Genomic DNA, 23,048 nt, shown 5'->3' with positions numbered 1-23,048 from the left:
AGACATCAGCAACCAAGCATGGGACAACACAATGAAGTTTATGAACATGTGATTGTATGCTACCAACTGGCGGGTATCCATCCACCGCATCCCCATCATGCAACGTAAAAGGAGGACTTTGAAACATAGAACTACAAGATGCCGAACCCTCGTACGCCACTCGCCCGAACAAAGCAAGCTCAAACCCATAACAACGCCGTACCCTCTTTTGTGAAAGAACATGGCTACAGATACAGAAGTGTCTCCGTGTGGGGGGTCGCGACAGCATCTAGTCCTTGCTCTTCTTCTTTTTCTTCTTCTCGACCTTCTCGTCGGCATCGTCGGCTTTCCGCTTCTTGCTGTCCTTGCTGGACTTCTTTGCCTCCTTGGCGGCCTTCTTTGCTTCCTTGGCCTCGCGCTTTGCGGCACGCTCTGCCTTTCGTGCCTTTTTGGCTTCCTTCTCTGCCTTTTTTGCGGCCTTGTCGCCCTTGGCGGCGGGCTTGTCTTCCGACTCGGAGTCTGATGAGTCCTTGGCGTCGGCCATCTCCTCGTCGCTGTCGACCTCCTGTACGAGCTTCTTGGGTGTGCCATTGGTCTTGTCCGACTTCGACTTCTTGGGGGCAGGCGCATCGGCGGCTGGCTCGTCACCAGTAAGACCATCAGCGTCTGGGTTGTACTTCCGCGCCTCCTTGACTTCCCACTTCTTCTGTCCGAGTGTTGTCGCGTTGGCGTTGCCTGAAGGAATGCTCTTGAGGGGCTTGCCCTCGAGGGCGCGTAGTCTCCTCTCGATGGTGAGGCGTGCGTCGCGACCGAGCTGCGACTTCTCCTCTTCGGTGGGCTCCTTGGAGGTGTCCTCGGACGATACACCCCAGGTGCTCAGGGCGTCGACACGGAGACCCAAGGCGGACTTGGCGGCGAGCATACGGGCGATCTTGCCCTTGTTCTTTCCGGTGGCCTGACCGATAAGGGATGCGTGGTAGATAAGCTGAGAGAGTTAGTTTGACGTTCTACATTGAGGAGTGAGAATACATACACCGTACTTGGGTGTGTCGTGCTTGGTCTTGAGAGCGCGGAAAAGAGCCTTCTCGGCACCGAGAATCTGGATGGTGGAACCAGGCGACTTGGCGAGGTTCATGAGGGATCCAGCGTGGGCGATGAGGCGCGCTCCAACAAGCTCTCCAACGAGAGCAGTAAGGTTAGGAGCGAGAGCTTGCATACGGTTGGAGAGGTAGGCGCCGAGGCTTTGACGGTGCTCGGTGAGGTCAACGACCTGCTCGGCAAGAGCTGAGGTCGCCTCCAGATCCTCCTCTGTGATCTCGGTACCCATGGAGATTTCTGCAGCCGCCTTGACAGCCGCCTCGATCTCCTCGGGAAGAATCTCGGAGAGGTCGCTCTCACGCGCCTTGGTTCGGAAGCCCATCTTAAGGACCACACGAGAGTAGGCGAGGTTATCGTTGAGAACTGTCGCTAACGTCAATAACTTGTTCAAAGCAGGCGTCTAGAAAGCTGGTACTTACTCTTGGCGAGCTCGGGGAAGTGCCAGCCGTACCATTCCTTGACACGCATGGCATAGGTGTTGAGCTGCTTGTCGAGCACATCGAGCGATGCGATAGACTGGATAATCATGGTATCGACCTTGTCGGGCGAGAAGCGCAACTTGTGTCGCGACAGGGAGTGGGCAAGACCGAGTCTGGTCGCGGCTTCCTCAGAGGGAAGAAGATCGGGAAGGAGCGAGGTCAGGTTTTCGCGGATGGCACGGAATACATCTTGGGTAGAAGAGTCTGATACGGTCTTGAGGGAGAGACCGGGGAGTTGCGCAATCGAGTTGGAGAGCTTGGGGTCGGCGACGGCCACTTGAAGGTGTTAGCTGCCATGTTCACTGCGCAATCTCAGGAAGTTCGTACAGGTAGCCTTGGTCTCATCCTTCAGGTCCTCCAAAAGCGACGACAGCATAGGCGTGACTTTTCCATCGTGGAGCGCGGCGGCCTGCTCGAGAGCGTCTACTGCGCTGCCGAACTTGGCGAACTTCTTGAGCTTGAGCTCCTCGACAATGCTAGAGGAGTTCTTGTTCTCTCCGCTGAGAAGCTTCTTGTCCTTGGACTTCAACAGGACGTAACCCGCCGAAGTCTCCGAGAGGATAAAAAGACCCATTTTGCTGATTTCGGTCGTGGGGTAGGTCCAATGGCGATCGCGAAACGCAGCTACCCTCCGTGGTGAATTTGGACGTGGTGTGGGAAGTCGCGATGGGAGTTGTCGCAAGCTCGAGCAGTGCGCTTTCCAGCTAGAACTTTTTCCTGCGCTCGGGCCAGCCAGCCAGCGCTAACCCTGGAACACACAAGCTCGGTTTCTGGCAGCTAGTGACGAACGCCAGGCACATGCAAGCGAAGCAACTCGCGGCCATTGAGCTTACATTATAATGATTTATTAATCCATCCAAGACCATCCCCGCCATGTCATCCGGCGGCGAGCGAAAGGTCTCGGGCTCCCTCAACCGCAGCACCCGGGGCGCGACTCCACGCCTCGCTGATCTGGGAGAGTCACCGCGGACACCGCTCCTGCGATCCATCTCGTCCACCTTCGGCTCACCCGGTGGCTCCTTCCGCACCGAAGACGAGTACGTCGTGATAGAAGTCGGCTCGCGATTTGTACGCGGCGGCTTTCCCGGCGAAAGTGCCCCGCGATGCACCCTCCCGTTCGGGCCTGACGACCAGCGGAGGCTGGGCGACTACCGGCAATGGGATCCCGAATATGCACAGAAGAGAAGAAAGCGGAAGCGGGACCAGGACTGGGGTCAGGAACACGAGCTCTACCGTATGGATCTGAGCAAGGTCGACATGGGGCTGGTGGAAGACAAGTTTGAGAGAGCGATGAGAGAGGCATATGGCAAATACTTTTTGCTGGACACGAAGCCACGGCGGGTACTGCTTGCGATGCCGCCGCGCATGCCGCATGCACTCATGTCCACTATTCTCGACGTGCTGTTCACGAGCTTCCAGGCCCCAAGCATCACCCTCATGTCAACCCCGGTGCTGTCGACAGTGGCCGCAGGACTACGCTCAGCACTGGTTGTGGATATAGGCTGGGCGGAAACACTTGTGACTGCGGTATGCGAATACCGCGAGGTCTCTGAAAGACGCAGTGTTCGGGCAGGCAAGCTGCTGAGCGAAGAGATGGCCAAGCTGCTGAACGCCGAACTCGACGACGCTGAGCCGAGCGCTACCAAGGCAGACGTGTCTTTCGAAGAAGCAGAGGAAGTCCTCACACGTGTCGGATGGTGCAAGCCCGTCCCCCGATCGAACCGACGAACCGTATACTTTCCCGCGCGAGAAGCTCCTGTACTCGAGGAGTTCGAAGATGCTATCGAATCACCGCCGCCTGCCGTCACCATACCCTTCCCGAAGCACACACCACCTACCGAACTCACGATATCATTCGCGTCGCTAGCCAAGCCCACCGAAAACGCTCTCTTTGCGCCCGAGTTGGCCATGCACGAGTTCGACGACGAAGACCTCCCACTACATCACCTCATATACCGCGCTCTCGTACAACTCCCCATAGACGTCCGACGACTATGCATGTCGCGCATCGTAATAACAGGCGGCGTATCAAACCTGCCTGGCCTCAAGACGCGCATACAGAAAGAGCTGGACGCTCTGGTACAACTCAAGGGATGGGATCCAGTGAAGAGCTACGGCAGAGCAAGCGCACGTCGCGAAGAGAAGATGCGCAACCAAAAGGAAGATGTGGAGACGCGCCGACAGGAAGGCGAAGATACGTTCCCCTCCTCACTCGATGCAGATGCGGAGCCTGCGCCGATCCCCGCAGCGCTACAATCGCCCACAGAAGACCCTATAGATACCAAGTTCGCCCAGATGGCAATACGTCACGGCCCACCGCCTGCGAGCTTGATTGGCGGCACCATCAGAGTCATGAATACATTGGGCCCGTGGGCAGGTGCGAGTCTGATAGCACAGCAGCGCATCAAGGGTATTGTTGAAGTTGAGCGCGAGAAGTATCTCAAAGATGGTCTGCAGGGTGCTACAAGAGAAAAAGAGGTCTCTGTCATTGCGCAGAGGCAGAGCATGGGTCCTGGTCTGTCTAACAAAGGTGGTGAGAGAGCCAGTTGGACTTTGGGTGTGTGGGCTTGAAGCGCGTGCGTATTCTCAGAGCATGTTATTCCCTTTTGATACCCCTTCAGTCATCTCACTTCTTGCGACATTGAACCGTCGTCTTGCTCACGCAGTCTTCTTAAAGTAGTTCACAAGCAGCTCCCCGGTTCTTCAGTCCACGACTTCTCACATACCCGCCTGATATATCGCAATTATGAAGGCACCTTCGCATCCCTGGCATGATATGTGATTCTTTATATCTCAAAATTCATACTGAGAGACATCGTTCCGCAGGAGAGGGTTTTTACCGCTTCTTTACCGCCTCTCAAATGCTGTCGAATAGGGCGATGCTAGAAAGCTTTGGCACACGCACACGCACACGCATATGACTTTGGTTCCGCCACCACTGCCGCACAGTAGTTCATCAGATCCAGCTTGTAAATCAGGATGTCCGCAAGCCCGCAAGTCCGCAGCTCAGTAGCGTTCAAATGGAACCCGGGCTCCCATTGGCCGCTTTCTGATGTGGCTTTCAGCCTTCCCTACGTGGACGAACGGGCATGACGGTAGCTGTATTGACATACCCCAATCATCTTCCGGGTCCGACCTCCTCTACGCATTCGAATTCTCCCATAGGACCGTGAGTGTGACCCGTAAGGCAGTCAGGCATCTCTGCAAATCCGCAGGTCTTCAAAAGCGCGAATCAGTAAGACCGCATCCGTACAAGCCATGGCACTTACCAGCGCATCACGCACCTTGATTGGCTGGTAAAGATCGTTATATCGGCCTGATGCCCGCATCCTCAAGCTTTTCAGTGTCCTTCTCCTGCTCCTTCTCGTTGTGTCCACAATGGCCAAACGGGTCCTTCATGGTCCTTCGGCTCACGTTTTCGGGACCGACAAGCGTCCTAAACTTCTGTCTCCAGATCTGGAGCTTCCTTCTTTCACCAGTTCCCACATTGAGCCATCGGAGGCAGCAGATCCCTCGCCAGATCCTCCAGCCTTACGCCAAGACGTCAGCCTCACCCTACCTCCGGCAGACTTTGATTCATTCACTGGTGATCTTGACGATTTTCTACGGTCGAGTCCTAGTGCTGATGACCTCTATTTGCTATTGATGGACAATCCGGAGCCATCTTTGAACACCGATGTTGAACACTTTTGGACTTGCAACCCTGAGTTGCAACCTGAGCAAACCCGTGGTCCCACACCACTGGTGCCCAGTCCCGGTGCGCCTCCACACCGTGTCACAGATACTGAGGATCTCGAGAGACCGACTTACTCAACTGAATTGTTAGAATGTGTACAAGAAGTAGGTGGGATAGCTCTTGTGAACGACGTGCTGCTGACGTTATCATCACAGCGTCGAAGCGTTGTCAATGAAGAATTGACGACCCCTATTGCTGAGCAGTCAGCACCAGAGAGACACAAAAGGACCTCCAGGGCATTAATGTCTGACCAACAGCCATCGGCATCGTTGTTACAGCCGGCTGAGCCACCTGGCCCCATCGCACCAACGACAGCCATGGACGAACAGGTTCGAAAGCCCAAACGAAGCTTACAATGTTCATTTCGGAAGGCTCAAGCAAAGCTTGGGCTACCTTACACATGTACAGCAGCTCCTGTAGCGACAGTGTCTGCTGTCCGAACGCACCTGACCCGCAAACTGGCAGAAAAAAAGCCACCGCATCTCCCCTTTCTAAAGCTCTGTCGAACATGTAACGATGAAATATTAGACGAGTCCGAGTTTGAGAATTTCCATGGCAAAGACGGCCTGAGATGCGAGACACCGCGACAGCAGCGCAAGGGAGATGCTGGCCAGCAAGAGCAATATGATATACTATGCTCGAAAGTGGAGGCATACATTATCGCTCAAGGAACGCAACCCAGTATGTTTACACTAGTAACATTCTTGAGCGAATCCGAACTGACATTTGTACAACTAGCTGTGTCCGCGTATGACACAATACAGTCTCCCAGGATTTCACAAGTCCAAGCTGCTCCTGCGCAAGAGCAATCTAACTCACCAACTTCGATTGAGCATCCTATGGTTCTTGCTACAGCAAATCAGAACGTAGGTTTTCTTGGCTTCTCATGAGATTGCGCTCTGACCGACCTTAGTAGGCTGAGCAAGGCCCTGACCTTATCGCTGAGTCCAACTCACCCTCTTTGACCGATACTGTGAGACAGGAAGCAATTCCTCCGAACCGATCAGCTTCCGATAAAGATGTGCGAATGAATATATTGTGGAGGTCACCCGTTATACTCGACTGGCCGCTCATGAAGTCAAGACCTCAGCGGCGTACCTCTATCGATAGACCGAACCCCGGACCGAATTTCAAGGAATCTGCGAAAGCCAACTTTGCCAGCTCAACTACAACCCAGCCTACCGTCAGAAAATCACGCTACCCGCATTGGGGAGCTTTGCAGGAAACTTCCAAGACGGTTGCACAAAACTCGACTCAAATACCAAAACAACAATCTGAACACCGGCTTCAATCTTCCAATGCTACACGGTCAACCGCTTTTTCTGGTGCCGCTGTAACTTCAAGTCCACACAAACAAACAGACATCGACACCGCAGGATCCATGGCTCCGAAGTTGTGTCGAGACCCATTGTACGAATCGAGACCGCGGTCTTCCCAGGATCCAGCATGGCCTTGTAATCGCGAATACCCATACGACGACGCAATCTCGGAAGACATTGAACTAGCTGGCGCCGTACTGCAAGATACTAACTTAGGTCTGCCTGATGCAGAATTTGCGTTCAATTTGTGGCCGCCTTCAATTTATGAAGCAGCACAGTACGCATATCCAGCATCCTTACCCTTGCGTCATACGACCCCATCGTGGCCGTGGTCAGTCTATGAAGCAGCACAGAACAGCTCTCCCGCGCCCACGGCCCCTTCTCCCACAATTTCATCCGATTATCCGTCACAAAACGGAGCTCGCGAAAATGACCACGATGGAGAATCTGCCGGTCTGAACATCGAAAAAGAGCGCAATCAGAACCGAGCGCGACCTCAGAAAGTCACCCTGAGATGCCTTCTTTGCGTTGATGGACCTGAGTTCACTGGCCAGTATGCACAACGGAACTTGAACCGTCATATGGAGAAACATAAAACAATCGGTCAAAGTAGAGGCACCAGACACATCCGTTGTGGTCAGCCGGGCTGCGCTAGTACTTTTTTGAGAGAGGATGCACTGTTGGTACACTTGAGGAGAAGCCATCCCGAACTGGATACCCCCCCGCCGAAGAAAAGAAAACGTGACGGCTAGAATCTTGAGATTGGAAGTGACTGCGGTGACTGCAGAAACGATATTAGTATTGTGGAATACTATTCTTCATCACTCCGCTCGTGATGTCTGGGATAGCCCTTCTAGTCAAAAACCTACGTACCATGCATCCTCGTCCCATTCCCTAGTACTTGGTCCAGTCTTTATCACCCATCCTCGTACCATCAAATGACCAGCCCACAGCACTCCCCCCTCCCACAATACTCATGTCCACACACACCCTCCGTCCAAAACCACGTCATACACTCAACACTACCCGGATCCTGCACCGTACCGCAATGCCCACACTTCCAACCAGTCGGCACACCACCGCTAGCGCCCAGCTCGAACTTCTCATGTTGTCTTTGCTGCAAAGCCGATTCTTTACTATGCGGGCTAGGGTCGCGCTTGCGCTTTTGAGGAGGGGTAGTGTTTGGTGAGGTGTTGGCGGATGAGGATGTAGACGATGATGCGGACGAGGATGGAGAGGCTGATGGTGAATGGATGGTTAGAGCAACGACTGGGATGGGGCTGTTATGCGTTTCCATGATTTACGTCAAATTACTATGCTTTGCTAGTTGCAGTAAGTGGTGTAGTCACTACCGGGGTTGAGTCGGAGTAAGTGTAGCGGACAGACCAGAAGAGTGTAAGTGCTCAAAGAAACTCTTTTCGTGTAACAGCTGGTGCGAGCGGTCGCGTGAAAGTGATCGTGACGTGCCATTGTAGGTATCGCACGACGTTGTTATCAAAGTCATCACGCCTCTCGCAATCGTCGTGACTGCCATGTGCGCAGTCTAGCGTAAATGTCTTATGGGATGACAGAACAGAGCAGAGATTTGGTGATTGAAATGAATGGATTCTAACTTCAATATCGGACGAACTGGGACTCCAGGAAGCCGGGTCTAGGAGAGAAGAAGTCGAAGTAGACGAGCATAGAAGAGAACGAAGGAGATACGAAACATTAGTCGAGGGACGCGAGAAACAACGACGCGATATCGCTCTGCGCAACAACATCAACATACCCTCAAACCAAACTCTTTTGCTCCATCCAAGCACTTGCGTTATGAGTCGTCCCATGATGGAGCTCCGTAGTTGTCGTCATACCGCACGGATCTGGTACCTGAATGTCCGCCTCTTCCACCACCACCCACCAGCACGCGACCAATAACGGCAAACCTTTCCATCAACCAAAACCCGTACCAATTTCCAAGTAAACACCAATAAGTCTCTTCACTAATCGGCAAGACTTTTCCCCATCGCGAAAGGATTCTCATGTCTCGGCCCGCTGTTATGAGGTCGTTGTGACATCATCAGGGTCCACCACTCTTTCATCATCATCGATGCAGTTATGAAGGAAGCTAGCAGTTGTGATACAAAAGGTTTACAATGCCCCTCTGAAGCTACCCCTCCATTACATATTACACACACATTCGACTTCTTTGATACCCAATTTTCACGTTTTACCAATACACACTTCAAACCACCAAGACACGCAAATACCACGACATTACACAAACATCAACATGTCTGCCGAATACAAGAACACCAACGTCGCCGAGATCGCCAAGAAGGCTGAGCAGGACCTCAACAGCAACAGCGCTGTTCACGGCCACAATGCTGGTCTCTCCAGTACGTCTTCTCCCATCACCCAAACCTCCCACTCCATCCTCCGTCCCATCCCAACCCAAAACCCTACTAACCTCCTCCTCCTCCAACAGCAACCGAATCCGGCGTCGACACCGCAAACGTCGAAGGCAAATTCCCGGGCGCAGAAGTAAAATACGGCTCTGCGGCCTCTGGCGCAGGCAACAACCGCGAGATCCCGGTCGACGAGGGCGGCAGCATCAAGGCGAATGGGCAGCCCACCAAGGCGGGTGACTTTGCGCACGGCGGTGTTGGTGCGCCTGAGGAGAGGAATCAGACTTACATTCACACACATGGTGGTGATGATGATATTAGGGGGAATGTTAGGAACTAGAGGTTGGATGAGAGACCCTCCCACTAGTTAGTGGAAGCTGGATGAAATGAATGAAACGAAATGAAACATCAAGAACATCATGAGCCAGCAAACAATAATGCATTGCAAACAGCTATGCATACCTAAATACGCCGTGGTCGTCTCTCATAAAGCATGAAGTTCGTCCCTCATGAATCTCGCCACTCAAGACTCCCTTCAAACTTCCTTCAAAACTTCATGGAGCCATAAACCCCCTTGTATTGTTGGCGAAAAGAAGAGACCGCTATGTAAAAAAACGCCATGCTCGCAAAAGTGATATATGCGCGGAAAGATTCCAAGCGAATGAAGAAAGCCCATCGTACAACCAAGAGAAACGTTTTTTAGCCACATCCCCCATTCCCCCATTATTACTACTCTTCCTACTCTTCAGCAAACGTCACCTGCCTAAGCGGTGACCTATGTCGTTGCGAATTCTTGGCAATACTCGGCTGTTGTTGTTGGTGGTGAGAAAGAAACCGTGCGTCGCCCTTTTGCCCATTACTTTGCACCCAGCTAGCGACTGCAGACTGTCTTGTTCTGCTGCGTACGATGCCGGGCTTGAGAAGATTGTTCGCCTAGAAAATCTCCGAGTCGAGACTGCTGCGGTAGCTCTCTAGAGACTCTTCATCGTCTGCCATGTCCGTTAGTAAGAATCCTTCAACTTCTCTCAAGCAGCAAAAACTCACCCTGAATCGGCTTCCTGCGAACAACAGTATCCGAGTGCTGCAGCGGGCTCTGAGGCTGTGGGCTCCTGCTGCCCATGGGCCTGGGGCCTGTGATCTTGCGCTGCGGGCTGTTCATGCTAGCCTCGGAACGGAGGTACTGGCTGCTCGGGCGAGGCGAGGGAGTGGGCGTCATCTTTTTGCGTATGTTAGCATTGACCTCGGTTTTCTGAGGCGCGAGCTCAACTTACGCGATGGCCCCGGTCAGTCTCGAGTGAGTAACGCACCTCTGCAATAGGTGCAAGCGGTGTCAAAGCACCCTGGCTACCGAACTCATTCGGAGAGCTGTACATCTGCCTTGTCTGGCCGTAGCCAGCAAGCAGCTGTGGTGGCGGGACGAGCGGGCCGTCATCCGCGATCTTGGGAGGCCGAGGGGGACCGGCCTGCTGCTCAGAAGCAGAGTGTTGGCTGTAGCCATCTGATGAGATTGGCGACAGGTTGCCAGCACCCTGTTGAGCCGACATGCCTGAAAGACGATTGCGTGCCAGCGATGGCATGCTACCCCATTGGTCGTAGTCAGGAGATCCTATGCTTGAGCGAACAGGATTATAGATCTGCGCTTGGGACTCCAGGTTGTTCTGGTGACGACCGGTGGGTCCAGGTCGCGGCTGGGGGTGCTGCAGGTTCAGCGAGTTGCGGTGCGCCTGGTACTTGGGGTCTTCCATCTCGTATTGAATGTCCTCTGGGATAAGAGGCGATGGAGAGCGTGCAGAACGTATCGAACGCTGTTCTTCCCTGGCTAGGGATGTGTTGGAACGAAGCCTGTCATCGGCATGCTGCTCATATGGTTCCTCATCATCGTAGTAGTCATCCTGGGAAGAAGACCTGGAGTGCATGGAGTGGGGTCGCCTCTCTCCAGACCCGCTGTTGCGTGGCAGGCTCTCTGGGTTGGTGGAGGTAGTGGTCTTTGACCATCGCGAGATCTTGGGAATACCAAAGATGGACGACGAGTTAGACTTGTGCTTACGCTTTGGCGTGGTGTCATCGCTCTGTGAGTTCCGCGCTGCCCTTGAAGCTTGTGGAGGAGTTCCTAGCGAAGCACGCTTTTCGGGGAAAGCTTCCTGGGTTGGCGTTGTCATGCGCTCGGTGTTCTCGTAGCCAGGGGTGCGGGTACGCTCTTCGTACTCCTCGTCGCTTTCCTCCCGTACGGTGCTAATACGGTTCGTTGGTACAACATCGTATCCAGAGTGAAGGTCTTGGATGCGGCGGGAAGACGAAGGGTTGGAGAAGTAGCCAGATTGGTCTGGTGAAGAGGCAGTGTTGGCACGGCCTTCTGGTTCGTAGCCAGCGTCACCGCTTGCTCGCAGTTCCTCGTATGAGTTGAGACTATTCGTCCTTGCCTGCTGATCCAACGAGAGCTGGTTGACTTGCTTCAGGCCCTCCACCTCACCAAGCAACTGAACGAGCATTTGCTCGATGTGCTTGATATCCCCATCTCCCTTGCCAGAGCTGAGACCCTTAAGAGCACGCCTAAAGACATTCTTCTTCTTGGTCTCGATGTCATCGTCTGAAGAGGTACGGTTGATACGAGGCGGTGTCTGGGGCTGAGGACGGGGACCGCCAAGAATGCGTTGCTCCGCAAGGTTGACTCGCTTGTCGGTGGTGTTCATGATCATCGTATCTTGGGTCTTGATGAACTGCCTTAGGTCGTCCAGTTGGTTGCGCATCTCCGCGGCGCTTCGCACAAGGGTGACGAGAATTTCGGTGTCGCGAGCATTGCGCTGGGCGTCGCGAACAGTAAGGTGATCCATGAGCGCCACGATGTCCTTCGATTCGATGCGGTCCATGCCTTTGCCGGTAGCTGCGTCGTAGAGAGGAGAAGTCATGCCGTGTGAGTTGCCACTAACATGTCGGTCATGTTTGGCACGAGCAGCAAACATGTCAGGGCTGCCAAGGTCCGCGCCATTGTACTCATCACCGTAGCCGTCATCATCAAAGATCTTTGAGTGATTGCGGTTTTGTGGCGTGTACGCTTCACGTTGGTTAGCCGACTGGTAACCCTCGTCTTTCCAGCCGGTTTGGCCTGACAAAGGAGTGCGGTTACTCTGCGCATAGCCTGACTGCTCGTATTGTTGCTCACCTGGATAGGGATGATCATATTCATCTTCTACGGTGGCCTGGTGTCGTTGATCGAACGAAGCCGGACTCTGCTGCTCTTCTCTTTCGTAAGCAGCAGCAGCGGCCATGGCAGCAGCTCCAGCTCCGAGTCCGAGGGCACCCTTGCTGAAAGAGGTGGGAGTACGCTCTCGCTCTTCTTGTCGGCTGAGCAGCTCGTCGGTACGATCGTGGTAGCCGTCGCCTCCTCCGATTGGCCCTTGGATGATGGATGGGTTGGTAGTTACATCCGAGTCATCGTCCATGCCGTAACCAATCTCAGGCATCATATCGTTGTCACCAACTGGGTAGGCGCTGTGATGCATCTGTATCGGTTCATCCATCGACATGGCATCCTCAGACTGTGCCTCGGACTGCGCGATGCTTTGCCTGGGAGAGTTCTCACGAGCAATGTTTTGCTTTGGAGACTCCTCGGCACGTCGTTCCTGTTGCAGGGCTTCGGCCTTGTCGCGGATGGCGGCCCATCTCTGGCCGGCAGGTACTTCGTCAGTTTGGACGTAAGCAGGGTTCGTGTGAACCTGCGACAGCGTGCTCTTCTTGAGCGGGCTTGTGGCCATAGAGGATCGAACGCTGAGGGTGGATTGTTCGTCATGTAGGGAGGCGACAGCAGACTCCACGGCCAGTGGTGTGTGGACGTATTCGGGAATTGTGCCGACCTTGCGAATGTCCTGAAGATCACCGACCTTCTGCTCGTGGTCGAGGTATTCCACCCCTGTGCTATCGTCGGTGTACATGGTCATACGGTTGTAGTTCACAGAGCTGTCCTCAAGTTCGCGTCGGTACATATCGTTTTTCTCGTGGTTGCGGTCGAAGAATTGCTTGGTGTCCTTGGTGGTTGCATCCTCATTGAGGATAGACCTCTTGCTCTCGAGAGTAACGCCCTGAGGTCGCTTACGGGTGCGTGCCGCCGCCTTGGTACTAGTCGTCGATGAGAGTGATGCAATGGAGAGGTTGGACTCCCTTCGCTCGAACTGGTGGCCGAGAGAAGACACCGAAGGTCCACTACGGATAGAGTGCATTCTTCGTGGTGAGCCCGTGGTTTGCGCATCTCCCCGATAGCTAGCCTCGCTCTGTATTGGGCTGACAGTGTCACCACGTCTTGATTGCGTATCGCTTTCGATCTCATATTCCGAAGCTTGGGGCCCGGATCGCTCGATTGCGCGGGCTTTAGCAGCAGCTGCTGCATTCAAGCTAGCGTCAGTGGCTTCTTTCGAGCGGGAGGTCCAGCTGCGGTCACTCTTCGGCGTTGATGTGCGGACCTCGTTGGTAGATTTGTTGCTGTGGGACGTGCCAAGAGTTTGCTGGAGAGCATTGGGTGTGCGAGTTGGTGTGCGGGGTGATGGCGAGATGTATCCGCGAGGGACTTGTTGAAGAGGCGTCTCAGCACCGGTGCCTGTTATGCCAGTGCTGACCGATGACCTCGACTGCGGTCTCTCTTTGGTCTCGGTCTCTGCGGATAGGATTGAGTCGCGAGTGAGCTCGGATCCTCCAATGAGCTCGCTGTGGTTGAAGGGTAGGGGAGGGACGCGTTCCTTGACACGAGGCTCCTCGTGCACACTTTCGGATACGCTTGCGGATCGACTGCTGCGAGAGGAGCGGTGCTTGCGCTGTTTGCGTTCTTCCTCCTTCTCTTCCCGTGAAGTGTGATGCTTGAGAGCGGCAGTGGTAAGGCCGGCTCCAGCAAGTCCAACTAAAGCAGCATCTCGTTGAGACATGGTGCTGTCTTTGCTACTGCTCTTTCTCCGATGGGTCTTCTCCTTCTCCTCACGGGTAGTCGAATCAGCGTAGCTTGAGATGGAGCCCCGGCTGGATCGTCGCTCGCTCTTGCGGCTTGACCCGCCAGCCAGTGTCGTCCCTGGATCGTCGCCATCCCTATTGAGGACAACTTTGGGCTTGTTGCTGTGGAGTTTGGGTGCGCTCGAGGATTTGGACACACGGCGTCTGGATGGGTCGCGAGAGCCGGCTGATTCGACGGTTTCGAAGGTGGCTATGCTGTCGCGGTTCGCGCGGTCGAACTTGTCCATGTTCCTGGAGGTGCGGTTCTCTTCTTTCAGCGCATTCAGCTCGGGGAGGATGAGGCGCTTGATAGCGTCCTCGACTGTGGCCAGTAGTTTGGGGTTGTTGATGGAGGAGGTCCCAGAGACGTGCGAACGACGGTCGGCGTTTGAGGAGAGGTAGCTGGACTCGGTGCCGCTCGCCTGCTCGACGTCCTTGCTCCGTCTGCGATGTGACTTGCGGGGCGAGGCAAGCTCGTCTTCCCGCCGTCTGGACGTGTCTCTTGACTTTGAAGAGCTGTGTTTTGATCTGGCAGCACCGCCTTCTGCGGCCTGCTGCGCCAGTTTCTCCATGACGCGCTGTGTGATGCGGTCTTTGCTGAGACTTCTGCTGCGGTGGTGGCGGGGTGCCTTGAGGGTGTCCTGGATGGCCTCTGATACCATGGACTCGGTGACTGCGTCGCGTTCCATGCTGCGGCTCCTGCGCCGCGCGGGCGGGAGGATCTCTGTCTGGCCAGTCATGCTGTCTGCGGGCATGGACGATATGTCCGAGGGCATGGGGAGGAAGCGGCCGCCGTCGGTAGACAGGTCGCTGTGGTTGGGCAGCAGCTCGATGTCGACGGGCGGCAGGGAAGAGATGTTGGAGAGGTCGGAGTAGGCGACGGTGCGCGAGTCGTAGAGCTCGGAGTACGACTTGCTGGTCGCGAGCGAGAGGCGCTTGGAGTAGGACGGCGCGTGGGAGTTGCGCTTGGCGGACGTCTGGGTGATCTGGACGTTGTCGCTCGCGGTCGAGTGCCTGCTCTTGCGAGACGAGGGGGTGACGCGGACGCGCACGCTGCCTCGCGAGCCGGCCTGGCCTTCGTCCTTGCCGGACTCGAAGTACTCAATGAGCAGCGACGTCTGCGAGGGGAACTTGCGGGAGAGCCTCGCTTGGCCGCGGGGCTTGGTGGGCGAGGTGGTGTTGATGGTGATGGGGGTGCCGTCGTCGGGGACGGAGTACGAGGTTCTGTCGGTGCGGTTGGAGACGTCGGTGTTGATTTCGTCTATGTGGTAGGTTGATTCGTCTGCGGAATCGAGAGTCGAGGGTTCAGTAGGTGCCGGAAGAGGAGGTCGTTCTGTATCTAAAACCATCGTAGAATCTGAAAGATTCTAGAAGGCGGGGTGGGTGACGGAAGACATGTCCGGCGCCGTTTTCCTCGAGGACGTTATGGGAGGGAAATGATGTTGGCGATGGTGTGGGTGCAGGGCCGCACCGTGGCTGTTTACGTTTGCGCAACCTGGATGTTGCTGGTGCGCGAACAGCGAGGGCGGGTGTACGAGAGGAGCCGTGATAGCGGGCGTGAACGGGACGGGGGTCGTGAACGGGGACGTGAGAGCCCAGTTGCGGTCCAGTAGGCGGTCGAATGCGTGCACACAGCTCCAGATGTCTGCGGCGTGCGACGCTCTGCGACAATGGCCGCCGACGTTCAGGCTAGCCAGCGTCAGACACCTACTCAGCAATGTGAGAGGTCACGGGACTCACCAGACCAGGCAGCACAACAGCTCCCGTCTATCGCAGGTAGCAATGGCTCTGCAGCTCCGTCGCGCTCTTCGCTGGTGGAGAGGCGGTCCTGTGGTGGTCGCCAACTCCAGCTGTGGTGGAGAGAAAGGCTGGGTCACGGCTGGAGAACAGCAATCCTTGTCGGCGCTAACACGGGCTGGAGGTGAGGCTTGTTGACCTTGCAGATCGAGGGTGGCGTGTGGGCGAAGGATTATTAGAATTATTACAATTATCCTAGTGCAATAGTACGATGGGGTATAGAGTTATGAAAGATGATGTAAAGGGCACAGAGTGAATAGAACCACCTGCGACAGGTCGCGTCGTATCAACCAACGATGGGCTACCGGCGATACATCATGACTTGTCTGTCCCCAGCCACTCGGCCGCGTCAAGACCATACAGCGTGCCTGGTGTCCCTCGTGGACGCCGTTGGCCATGCATCCCACTGCAAAGTGCGCGACGAATGCCAGCCTCTACCGTCCCTCCACCTGCTGCCTGTAACAAAGATGGCTGGTCGCACCAAAAGCAACCACGTCGCCTATTCTATTCTTACCCCTCCCGTCTTCCCGCGCCTCCATGCCACAATCTCAAAATCAGGCTCTTGAGATTCCATGTTTTTTGCTGCTTTTCCAGCCAGCTTCAGAACCTCGTGAAATGCTCACCGCCAGACTGTCAAACATCCGCCATGGGCGGCCGTCTCGCTGCTAACTACATAGCTAGCTAGCTTCTAGCACCCTTGTCGTTACCAGGGGTGATGGTGCCGCAACCCCCGTGGGCGGCCGCATCCGCTCCAGCTCGCTCTCCTGTCTACGCGACGTCATTGGCCCGCCAGCGACGAGCGACTTGCCAGCGCATCCCCCAGGGCTCCATACAAGCCGCGGCGTCTGCACTTTCTGCACTTTGGGAAACTCGTAGGGCTGGCTGCCGGGCACAACTCCGTCAAGTAATATACCAGAAGTGGCCTCATGCTAGAGAATAAATATTCCGAAGGATGCAGACTTGGTGAACTGGCAGTTGACGCGGCCTGCGCAATGTTGCTCTTCTGCTGCCTCGGTGGTTGCGCGCCTGAATCTTGCTAGGGCTCACCGGTTTGGTGGCGCTGTACGGGCAGGCAATCTTCAAGACATTTATTTTGCTTACGGTTAGATTTAAGCTACCGAGTACGTCATATATGTCAGGGACAGAGTTGTTTGAAGTTCAAGGTCCACATCAAATTGACACATTTCGCTTCTCAAGTTACTGATATCCTCATGGGTGCTCAATTAGATCATGCAAAGCTATAAACCCTAGATCATGGCCCGTATGTGATTTTGTACGCCAAACTCCCTTCAATGCCTCTCAACCACTACCTCAGAACCTCTTGCCTCCCCTCATCGGTCGTCGACCCTGCGCAGGCTGGCTTCCGTATGCTCTCCTTCCCTCCACCTTTTTGTCGCGACTCAGGCTCGCCCCAAGACTGATATCAATGCGCGGTGGTGTCGAGAAACCGAACGATTTGGCCACCTTGACGAGATCCAGCTTGTGCACGTCGAATACCGACCGCAAGCTATGTGAAGCGTACGACTGGAGGTACGACCGGTAGCCATCCTTTGCGCTCTTGTTGAGGTAGTAGTTTTTGCTGATCAAGGCTTCCAGTTGTGACTGGATGTTGAGAATCTTGTTGGAAGGCAACTCAAACTCCACCAGCGGCACGCGGTTCTCTTTGAGGAGCTTGAGGAATCCTACTTCCGACGGCAGGAGGAACATCAGACTCCTGCCCTTGCCGTTCGCACCTCGGGCTGTTCGACCGACTCTGTGGATGTAGTCTATAGACAAGTCAGTATATACTCCGCATGCATTGCGTGCGTTCAAGCTTACCTCGCGGGTCATCAGGTGGGTCGAATTGAATAACCCAATCCACCTCCGGAATATCTAGACCTCGCGCAGCAACATCGGTGCAGATGAGTGTGCCGCTCTGTGCATTCACAAACTCGAAGAAGCGGTTCGTTCGCGCCTGTTGTTTGAGCTTGCCATGCAGTCCAAGCACAGGCAGGTCGATGTAGTTGAGCAATTCGCTGTAGAAGTCGACAGATGCGCACGATGACAAGAAGACGATGACCTTCTTCTTCTGGTGTTTCTTGAGGAAAGAAAACAGAAGCCTGAACCTGGTGTCTGAATCGCACAGAACGTAACCCTGCTCCAATCCCTGGACCGTGCTATGCTCGGCACGGTGATCGACGTTGATGTAGAGGGGGCCGGCCTTGAGCGATATCCTTGCGAGATCCTCGACCTTGGTGGTCTGTGTTGCGGAGAAAAGCATAGTCTGACGCTCCGTAGGCAGGATCTTGATGATGGACCTCATCTCGTCTTCGAAACCGACTTCGAGAATTCTGTCTGCCTCGTCGATGATGAGCGATCTCAAGTTCTTGAAGACAAAGCCCTGCGTGTTGTGGAGATGATCGAGGAGGCGCCCGGGAGTAGCGATGATCAGGTTCAAGCCCTTCCTGATCTTCTCTGCTTCTGCGTTTCGGTTGGCACCACCAATGCAGATACCAAACGTCTGGCTGTGTGGTTCCATGAGCTCGCGCGCTACACCGAAGATCTGCAACGCCAATTCTCTGGTCGGCGATACGACAATGACTCCAGTTCCGTTGCGCGGCTTGAACCGCAGCTGGGAGAGCATCTCGATGGCGGGGATAAGGAAAGCCAGAGTCTTTCCACTGCCAGTCTTGGCCGCTCCTAGCACATCCCTTCCTGATAGCAGAGGTGGTATAGCCTTCTGTTGGATCTCTGTCATGTTCTCAAAGCCCATGTTCTTGATAGAAGTCATCGTTCGTTCGCTCAGGTTGAGCTCGTCGAATCGCGTCGGGTTCGCTGAGGGCATCGTGGTGCCGGAGGGAAGATCAACGGCATTGCTGCCCGTGCCAGAGGGTAGTTCGGCAAGCTCTTCGTTGTCGCCTTCATCGTCTTCCTTGTCGCTGTCGTCGTCTGCAGCACTGGCTTCTGCGACGACTTCCTCTACTGCCGCTTCTTCTTCCTCATCGCTCTGTTCCTCCTCAGAATCATCATCTACCACCGGCTCTTCGACGACAGGTGCCTTGTCCTTGCGCGCCTTCTTGCGCGCCTTGGTAGCATCTACGCCATCATGCGCTGGTGCGATCGCTGGCTCAGCGCTCTTTTTGCTCTTGTGGGACCTCTTCCTCTTGTTTCCCGACTCGATCGCGGCGGGCGACATGGTGTGGAGTGTGTTGGGTGGTGCTGTGCAATGGCGCGAAAAGTTCGACTTGAAGCGCACCGGCTTGCCAAAAGTTCTAAGACCGAGAAATAATTATCGCGCTAGAGGACCCTGGCTCTGTGCACAGACCAGCTCAGCGGCATGCAGCATCGCCGTGATGTAGGAAACACCACTCAGGTGTCCAACGAACAGCTGATCAAGGAAAGAGCGTACCTGGCTGTCGCAGCTTGCACAACTGTATGGCCTCCAGGCAGGCATCTTTATTGGTGGAGGCTCATCCGATACCACCTACGCTCCTACGGCGTACGACCCACAACCTACTCATCTGCAATGTTCGGGAAACTTTCACATCTGAGCATCCTGACATCCCAAGACGAGTCCATCGGCAATGCATTAGGTACAAGATTGCCTTCCACGAGGTGAATTTATCATGGACAGAGTTTCTAGCTAGTTTATGTTAAGTATACCCGTCATTCATGACATATACGAATTATCGTTGCCCCGAGGCCTGTTCCCATACACAATGTCATCCTTAAGCCCATTACTATATGAGTTGCAAGCATGCCTCCCTCCCTTATCCCTAGTGATCACAATTCACCCTTGCAAGGCATCCAATACATCCGCCTCCAGACAAGCCAACAACCCCTTCGCCTCACCCCTATACCCCCACTTCTCAGCCGCCCTCTCAGCCCTCGTCCGCGAATTACTCGCAAACAGATACCTCGCTAGCTTCGGAAACCCAGGTAGATTGGCCATCTTATCCAGCTCCTGCAAACTTATCTGCACTGGTTCCGCATCGTGTATAACACCATGTTTGTGTAAGATTTCAGCGGTCGCTTTTGCAACACTAGACTGAGAATGCTCTTGCGTGCTGGCAAAGTAGTACCCGTTATCGTTGAAGAAATCGTGGGGAGAAGAACGCGAGACTGCGGCTTCTACGACGTGCAGGTAGAGACGCATCAAGTCGTCGATGTGAACCCAACTCCGCGTGTTGGTTCCGTCGTTGTAGTAGAATGGTTTACCACCCATGTTCTTCGCTTCTTTGATGAAGAAGGGGATGAGCGCACTGTGTGTCTTCGCTAACCCTCGACCTTTACCGTAGATATCAGGGGGACACATGATGGCTATGTTGATCTTATCTCCATGTTTTGCAATCGTGTCGTGTAAGATGGTCTCGGTGTTGCGGTGCAGGGCCGTAGGAGGCAACTGGCGGATCTCAGGCAAGGAAGTGGTGTCTGACCATATCATTGGATTTAGCTTTCCTAGATACGACTCGTCGGCCCAGTCTGATACTATTCCTGTGCCGGAGAGATGGAGTAGGTAGCCTGGTGTTGGACGTCGGAGTAGACCGGTGATGATGGCGTTGAGACTGGCTTCGTGGTCTGAGTCGCCGTTGTGAACGACGATGTCGGCGTTTTGCGCGGCAGAAGCAATCAGGTCGGCGCTGGAGTAGTCGCCGGTTAGGATGGTGATGTTGGGGTAGGTGGATGTGAAGGTTTCAGGGGTTCGTCGGAGGAGCACAGTCATGTCGTATTCTGGGTGGGTGGCCGCGAGGGTATGGAGAACGGAGCCACCGATGTAGCCTGTTCCTCCTGTTCTGGGGAAGGGTCAGTCGGGGGAATGTTAGATGGGGAGGGTGAGCCTGTACAGGAAGATCTTGGGTGCCATAATGAATTCTCAGTCAACGATGTGTGTTTGAGCGAAGGATGACTATTTAAAATGCTGTAGTGTTGAGGACTCTTGAATACGCTCGAACTTCATGAACAAGGTGCTGCGACTCCACTTTGATTGGTAATACAAGTTGTAACACTATTTTCCCTAGCACTCGGCTATATAGCATCATAGCTGACTCATTATGGGTCCGAATCATTTCGATAGTGATCCGGAGTTGATTTGAACAGTATGCTAGCCTGATGCCGATAGCATCCGACATACCATATTCACGAGAGCTGGTAGGGTTTTGTATGCTCACACCTGTATTGTTCCGTGTGGTAAATATTGCGGTCGTCGACGACACCCAAGCAAGGTCATGCCATCGTTGCTTGTGAATCCAGACCGTTACGAAGTCAATCGAGCATAGTCATCATTCAATAGATTTTGAGAGAAATTACACGGGGCTCAAATATTACCCAAATCCCTCCACGCTCACGCTCAAACCAACGAGAAGACATCTTGCAACCAACAGATTCGTCCAAACCCACCTATCGCATACGGCCGTCAAGACCCTGAAGATCACGCTCCAGATCGCTTCCGTTCCATCCACCTTGATTGAACGCTTCTTGCGGCCTTGGGTCTTCGTAGCCAGCGCGGTCGTAGTTGTTGGGTATCGGGACTTGCGGCGCCTGGTTTCCCCCAGCGCCTGCACCGGGTTGTACGCGCACCATCTGGCGGAAGCGACTGACTTCATCCAGGATCATCTTCTTCATCTCTGGGATCTCCTCGACCACCTCGAACTGGAAGTCGAATGTAGTTGGGCACGAAGGCTCGTCGGACGCATCATGCCAGATTTGTAGGTACCTGTGCTCCAGGGCTTCCTCGACTGAGATACGGCTTGAGGGATCAAAGGCGAGCATGCGGTCGAGCAGGTCAAGTGCGTCCGGATTGGCGTTCCTGAACAGGGACTGGAACGAGATCTTCTGCATGTACGGTAGATTGCGGACGTAATCTTGCGCACGGGGAGAGCCGATGCGTGAGAGTGTCTCCTCGTTTGGTGTTCCAAGGTAGTGCAGGATCTGGTTCAATTGATCGACGTAGTCGCGGCCCTTGAAGAAGGGCTTACCGCCAAGCAGCTCAGCAAGGATGCAGCCTACTGACCACACATCGACTACGCAGAGTCAGCTTGAGCTCGGCATGTGAAATGTCTAAGCGGGTTCGTCGATGCCAACGACAAACGCCATCACGAGAGAGTGACACTTACTAGCTTTTGTGTAGCTCTGGAAGCTCAACATGATCTCAGGGGCTCTGTACCATCGGGTAGCGACATATTCGGTCATGTATCCTGCGTTCTCCTCGGGGTCCATGGAGAAACCCCTGGCAAGACCAAAGTCGCAAATCTTGAGCTCGCAGTCGGCGTTGACGAGGAGGTTACCGGGCTTGAGATCGCGATGGAGTACATTGGCCGAGTGAATGTACTTGAGACCGCAGAGGATCTGGTAGATGAAGGACTGGAAGTGGGCATCGGTGAGCGGCTGGCCGGACCGGATAATGGCTGCCAGGTCGCACTCCATGAGCTCTACACGCCTATCAGCACTGTCTCATTGAAACATGGGTGTAGTCCATACCCTCGTATAGGTAGCACTCGTTGAAGTTGTCTGGGCGGGGAATGTCCATGTCGTAGAGACATGTTATCTGTGCGACGGGTTTAGCATGGGGTCGATCGGGGCACTCGGGAGCATGTGTGTCTTACGTTACGGTGGCCTGGCAGGTGTTAGTAGTGTTGCAGCCGGCAGGTGGCATGTCAACGTACCTCTAAAGTGCTGGAGCAGCTTGATCTCGCGCAGGGCACGCTTGGCAAGGATCTTCTTGCTGAAGACGTTGGTGACCTTCTTGATGGCCACGCCCTCGCCCGTCTGGTTGTTGGTAGCCGCACTGGGGGCAGAATCAGCACTTGTTATGCGGCGCGCCGTGGCTCGAGTCGTACCAGACAATGCCGTAGGCACCCTGTCCCAGCTCCTTGGTTACATTGTAGCGCTCGTCGACGATGAACTCCTGGTTGAACACCTGCAAGCTGTCAGTACGCGTGCTCGGCCCTGAATGGCGGATATAACGTTACCTTGAACACTTTGCGGTTGGCGAGGTCGCCCATGGTGGCAGCTGCGGCGGGGTAAGGCTTTTTCTATCTTCAGAGAGGTATGTAAAGAAGGTAACGATTGAAGACGCAGAAGTCGGACAATGTAGACTGTGGAGAAGAAGTGCGGGCGGCAAGCGCACGATATGATATAAGGCTAGGCGCGCGGCCAATGTGATGACTGACAGGAGCTGCTTCGACACAAAGCGGGGCGGCGGCTCTGGCACGGGGCGGGTGGTGGGACAGTCGAGGCAGGCGCAGAGTCTTCACCGGGAAGTCGCAAGCAATAGGAAAGCGATTGACAGACTGGTTTCAGCAGA

General features: G+C 54.6%; 7 protein-coding genes across 7 annotated transcripts; 2 read left to right on the top strand and 5 right to left on the bottom strand.

Annotated features, from left to right (window-relative positions):
- Nucleotides 1-268: 268 nt before the first annotated feature.
- NOP58 (Nucleolar protein 58) lies at nt 269-2,130 on the bottom strand (the record flags this gene model as incomplete). The annotated part of the gene is made up of 4 exons (XM_051440209.1): nt 269-964; nt 1,013-1,440; nt 1,497-1,832; nt 1,884-2,130. 4 exons carry the CDS (start codon nt 2,128-2,130, stop codon nt 269-271), a joined length of 1,707 nt encoding a protein of 568 aa, XP_051285980.1.
- Nucleotides 2,131-2,429: 299 nt separating this feature from the next.
- Nucleotides 2,430-4,127, top strand: J4E90_010696 (uncharacterized protein; the record flags this gene model as incomplete). Its single annotated transcript, XM_051440208.1, has 1 exon — nt 2,430-4,127. One exon carries the CDS (start codon nt 2,430-2,432, stop codon nt 4,125-4,127), a length of 1,698 nt encoding a protein of 565 aa, XP_051285979.1.
- A 4,756-nt stretch (nt 4,128-8,883) lies between these two features.
- On the top strand, nt 8,884-9,338 carry J4E90_010695 (uncharacterized protein; the record flags this gene model as incomplete). The annotated part of the gene is made up of 2 exons (XM_051440207.1): nt 8,884-8,989; nt 9,079-9,338. The coding sequence occupies 2 exons, from the start codon at nt 8,884-8,886 to the stop codon at nt 9,336-9,338; spliced, it is 366 nt and encodes a 121-aa protein (XP_051285978.1).
- A 593-nt stretch (nt 9,339-9,931) lies between these two features.
- J4E90_010694 (uncharacterized protein) lies at nt 9,932-15,318 on the bottom strand (the record flags this gene model as incomplete). Its single annotated transcript, XM_051440206.1, has 3 exons — nt 9,932-9,987; nt 10,043-10,214; nt 10,270-15,318. 3 exons carry the CDS (start codon nt 15,316-15,318, stop codon nt 9,932-9,934), a joined length of 5,277 nt encoding a protein of 1,758 aa, XP_051285977.1.
- A 1,759-nt stretch (nt 15,319-17,077) lies between these two features.
- On the bottom strand, nt 17,078-18,941 carry HAS1 (ATP-dependent RNA helicase; the record flags this gene model as incomplete). The annotated part of the gene is made up of 2 exons (XM_051440205.1): nt 17,078-17,532; nt 17,585-18,941. 2 exons carry the CDS (start codon nt 18,939-18,941, stop codon nt 17,078-17,080), a joined length of 1,812 nt encoding a protein of 603 aa, XP_051285976.1.
- A 594-nt stretch (nt 18,942-19,535) lies between these two features.
- J4E90_010692 (uncharacterized protein) lies at nt 19,536-20,609 on the bottom strand (the record flags this gene model as incomplete). The annotated part of the gene is made up of 2 exons (XM_051440204.1): nt 19,536-20,538; nt 20,590-20,609. The coding sequence occupies 2 exons, from the start codon at nt 20,607-20,609 to the stop codon at nt 19,536-19,538; spliced, it is 1,023 nt and encodes a 340-aa protein (XP_051285975.1).
- A 533-nt stretch (nt 20,610-21,142) lies between these two features.
- Nucleotides 21,143-22,746, bottom strand: SPM1 (Subtilisin-like proteinase Spm1; the record flags this gene model as incomplete). Its single annotated transcript, XM_051440203.1, has 7 exons — nt 21,143-21,765; nt 21,859-22,173; nt 22,223-22,289; nt 22,348-22,358; nt 22,408-22,529; nt 22,582-22,661; nt 22,714-22,746. The coding sequence occupies 7 exons, from the start codon at nt 22,744-22,746 to the stop codon at nt 21,143-21,145; spliced, it is 1,251 nt and encodes a 416-aa protein (XP_051285974.1).
- Between the last annotated feature and the right edge of the window lie 302 nt (nt 22,747-23,048).

The sequence above is a fragment of the Alternaria incomplexa genome (genome assembly GCF_024043165.1).
Source record: "Alternaria incomplexa strain BMP 0042 chromosome Unknown scaffold_25, whole genome shotgun sequence".
Taxonomy (NCBI): Eukaryota; Fungi; Ascomycota; class Dothideomycetes; order Pleosporales; family Pleosporaceae; genus Alternaria; species Alternaria incomplexa.
Note: the sequence above shows the minus strand (reverse complement) of the source record. Positions and strands in the feature narration are given on the sequence as shown.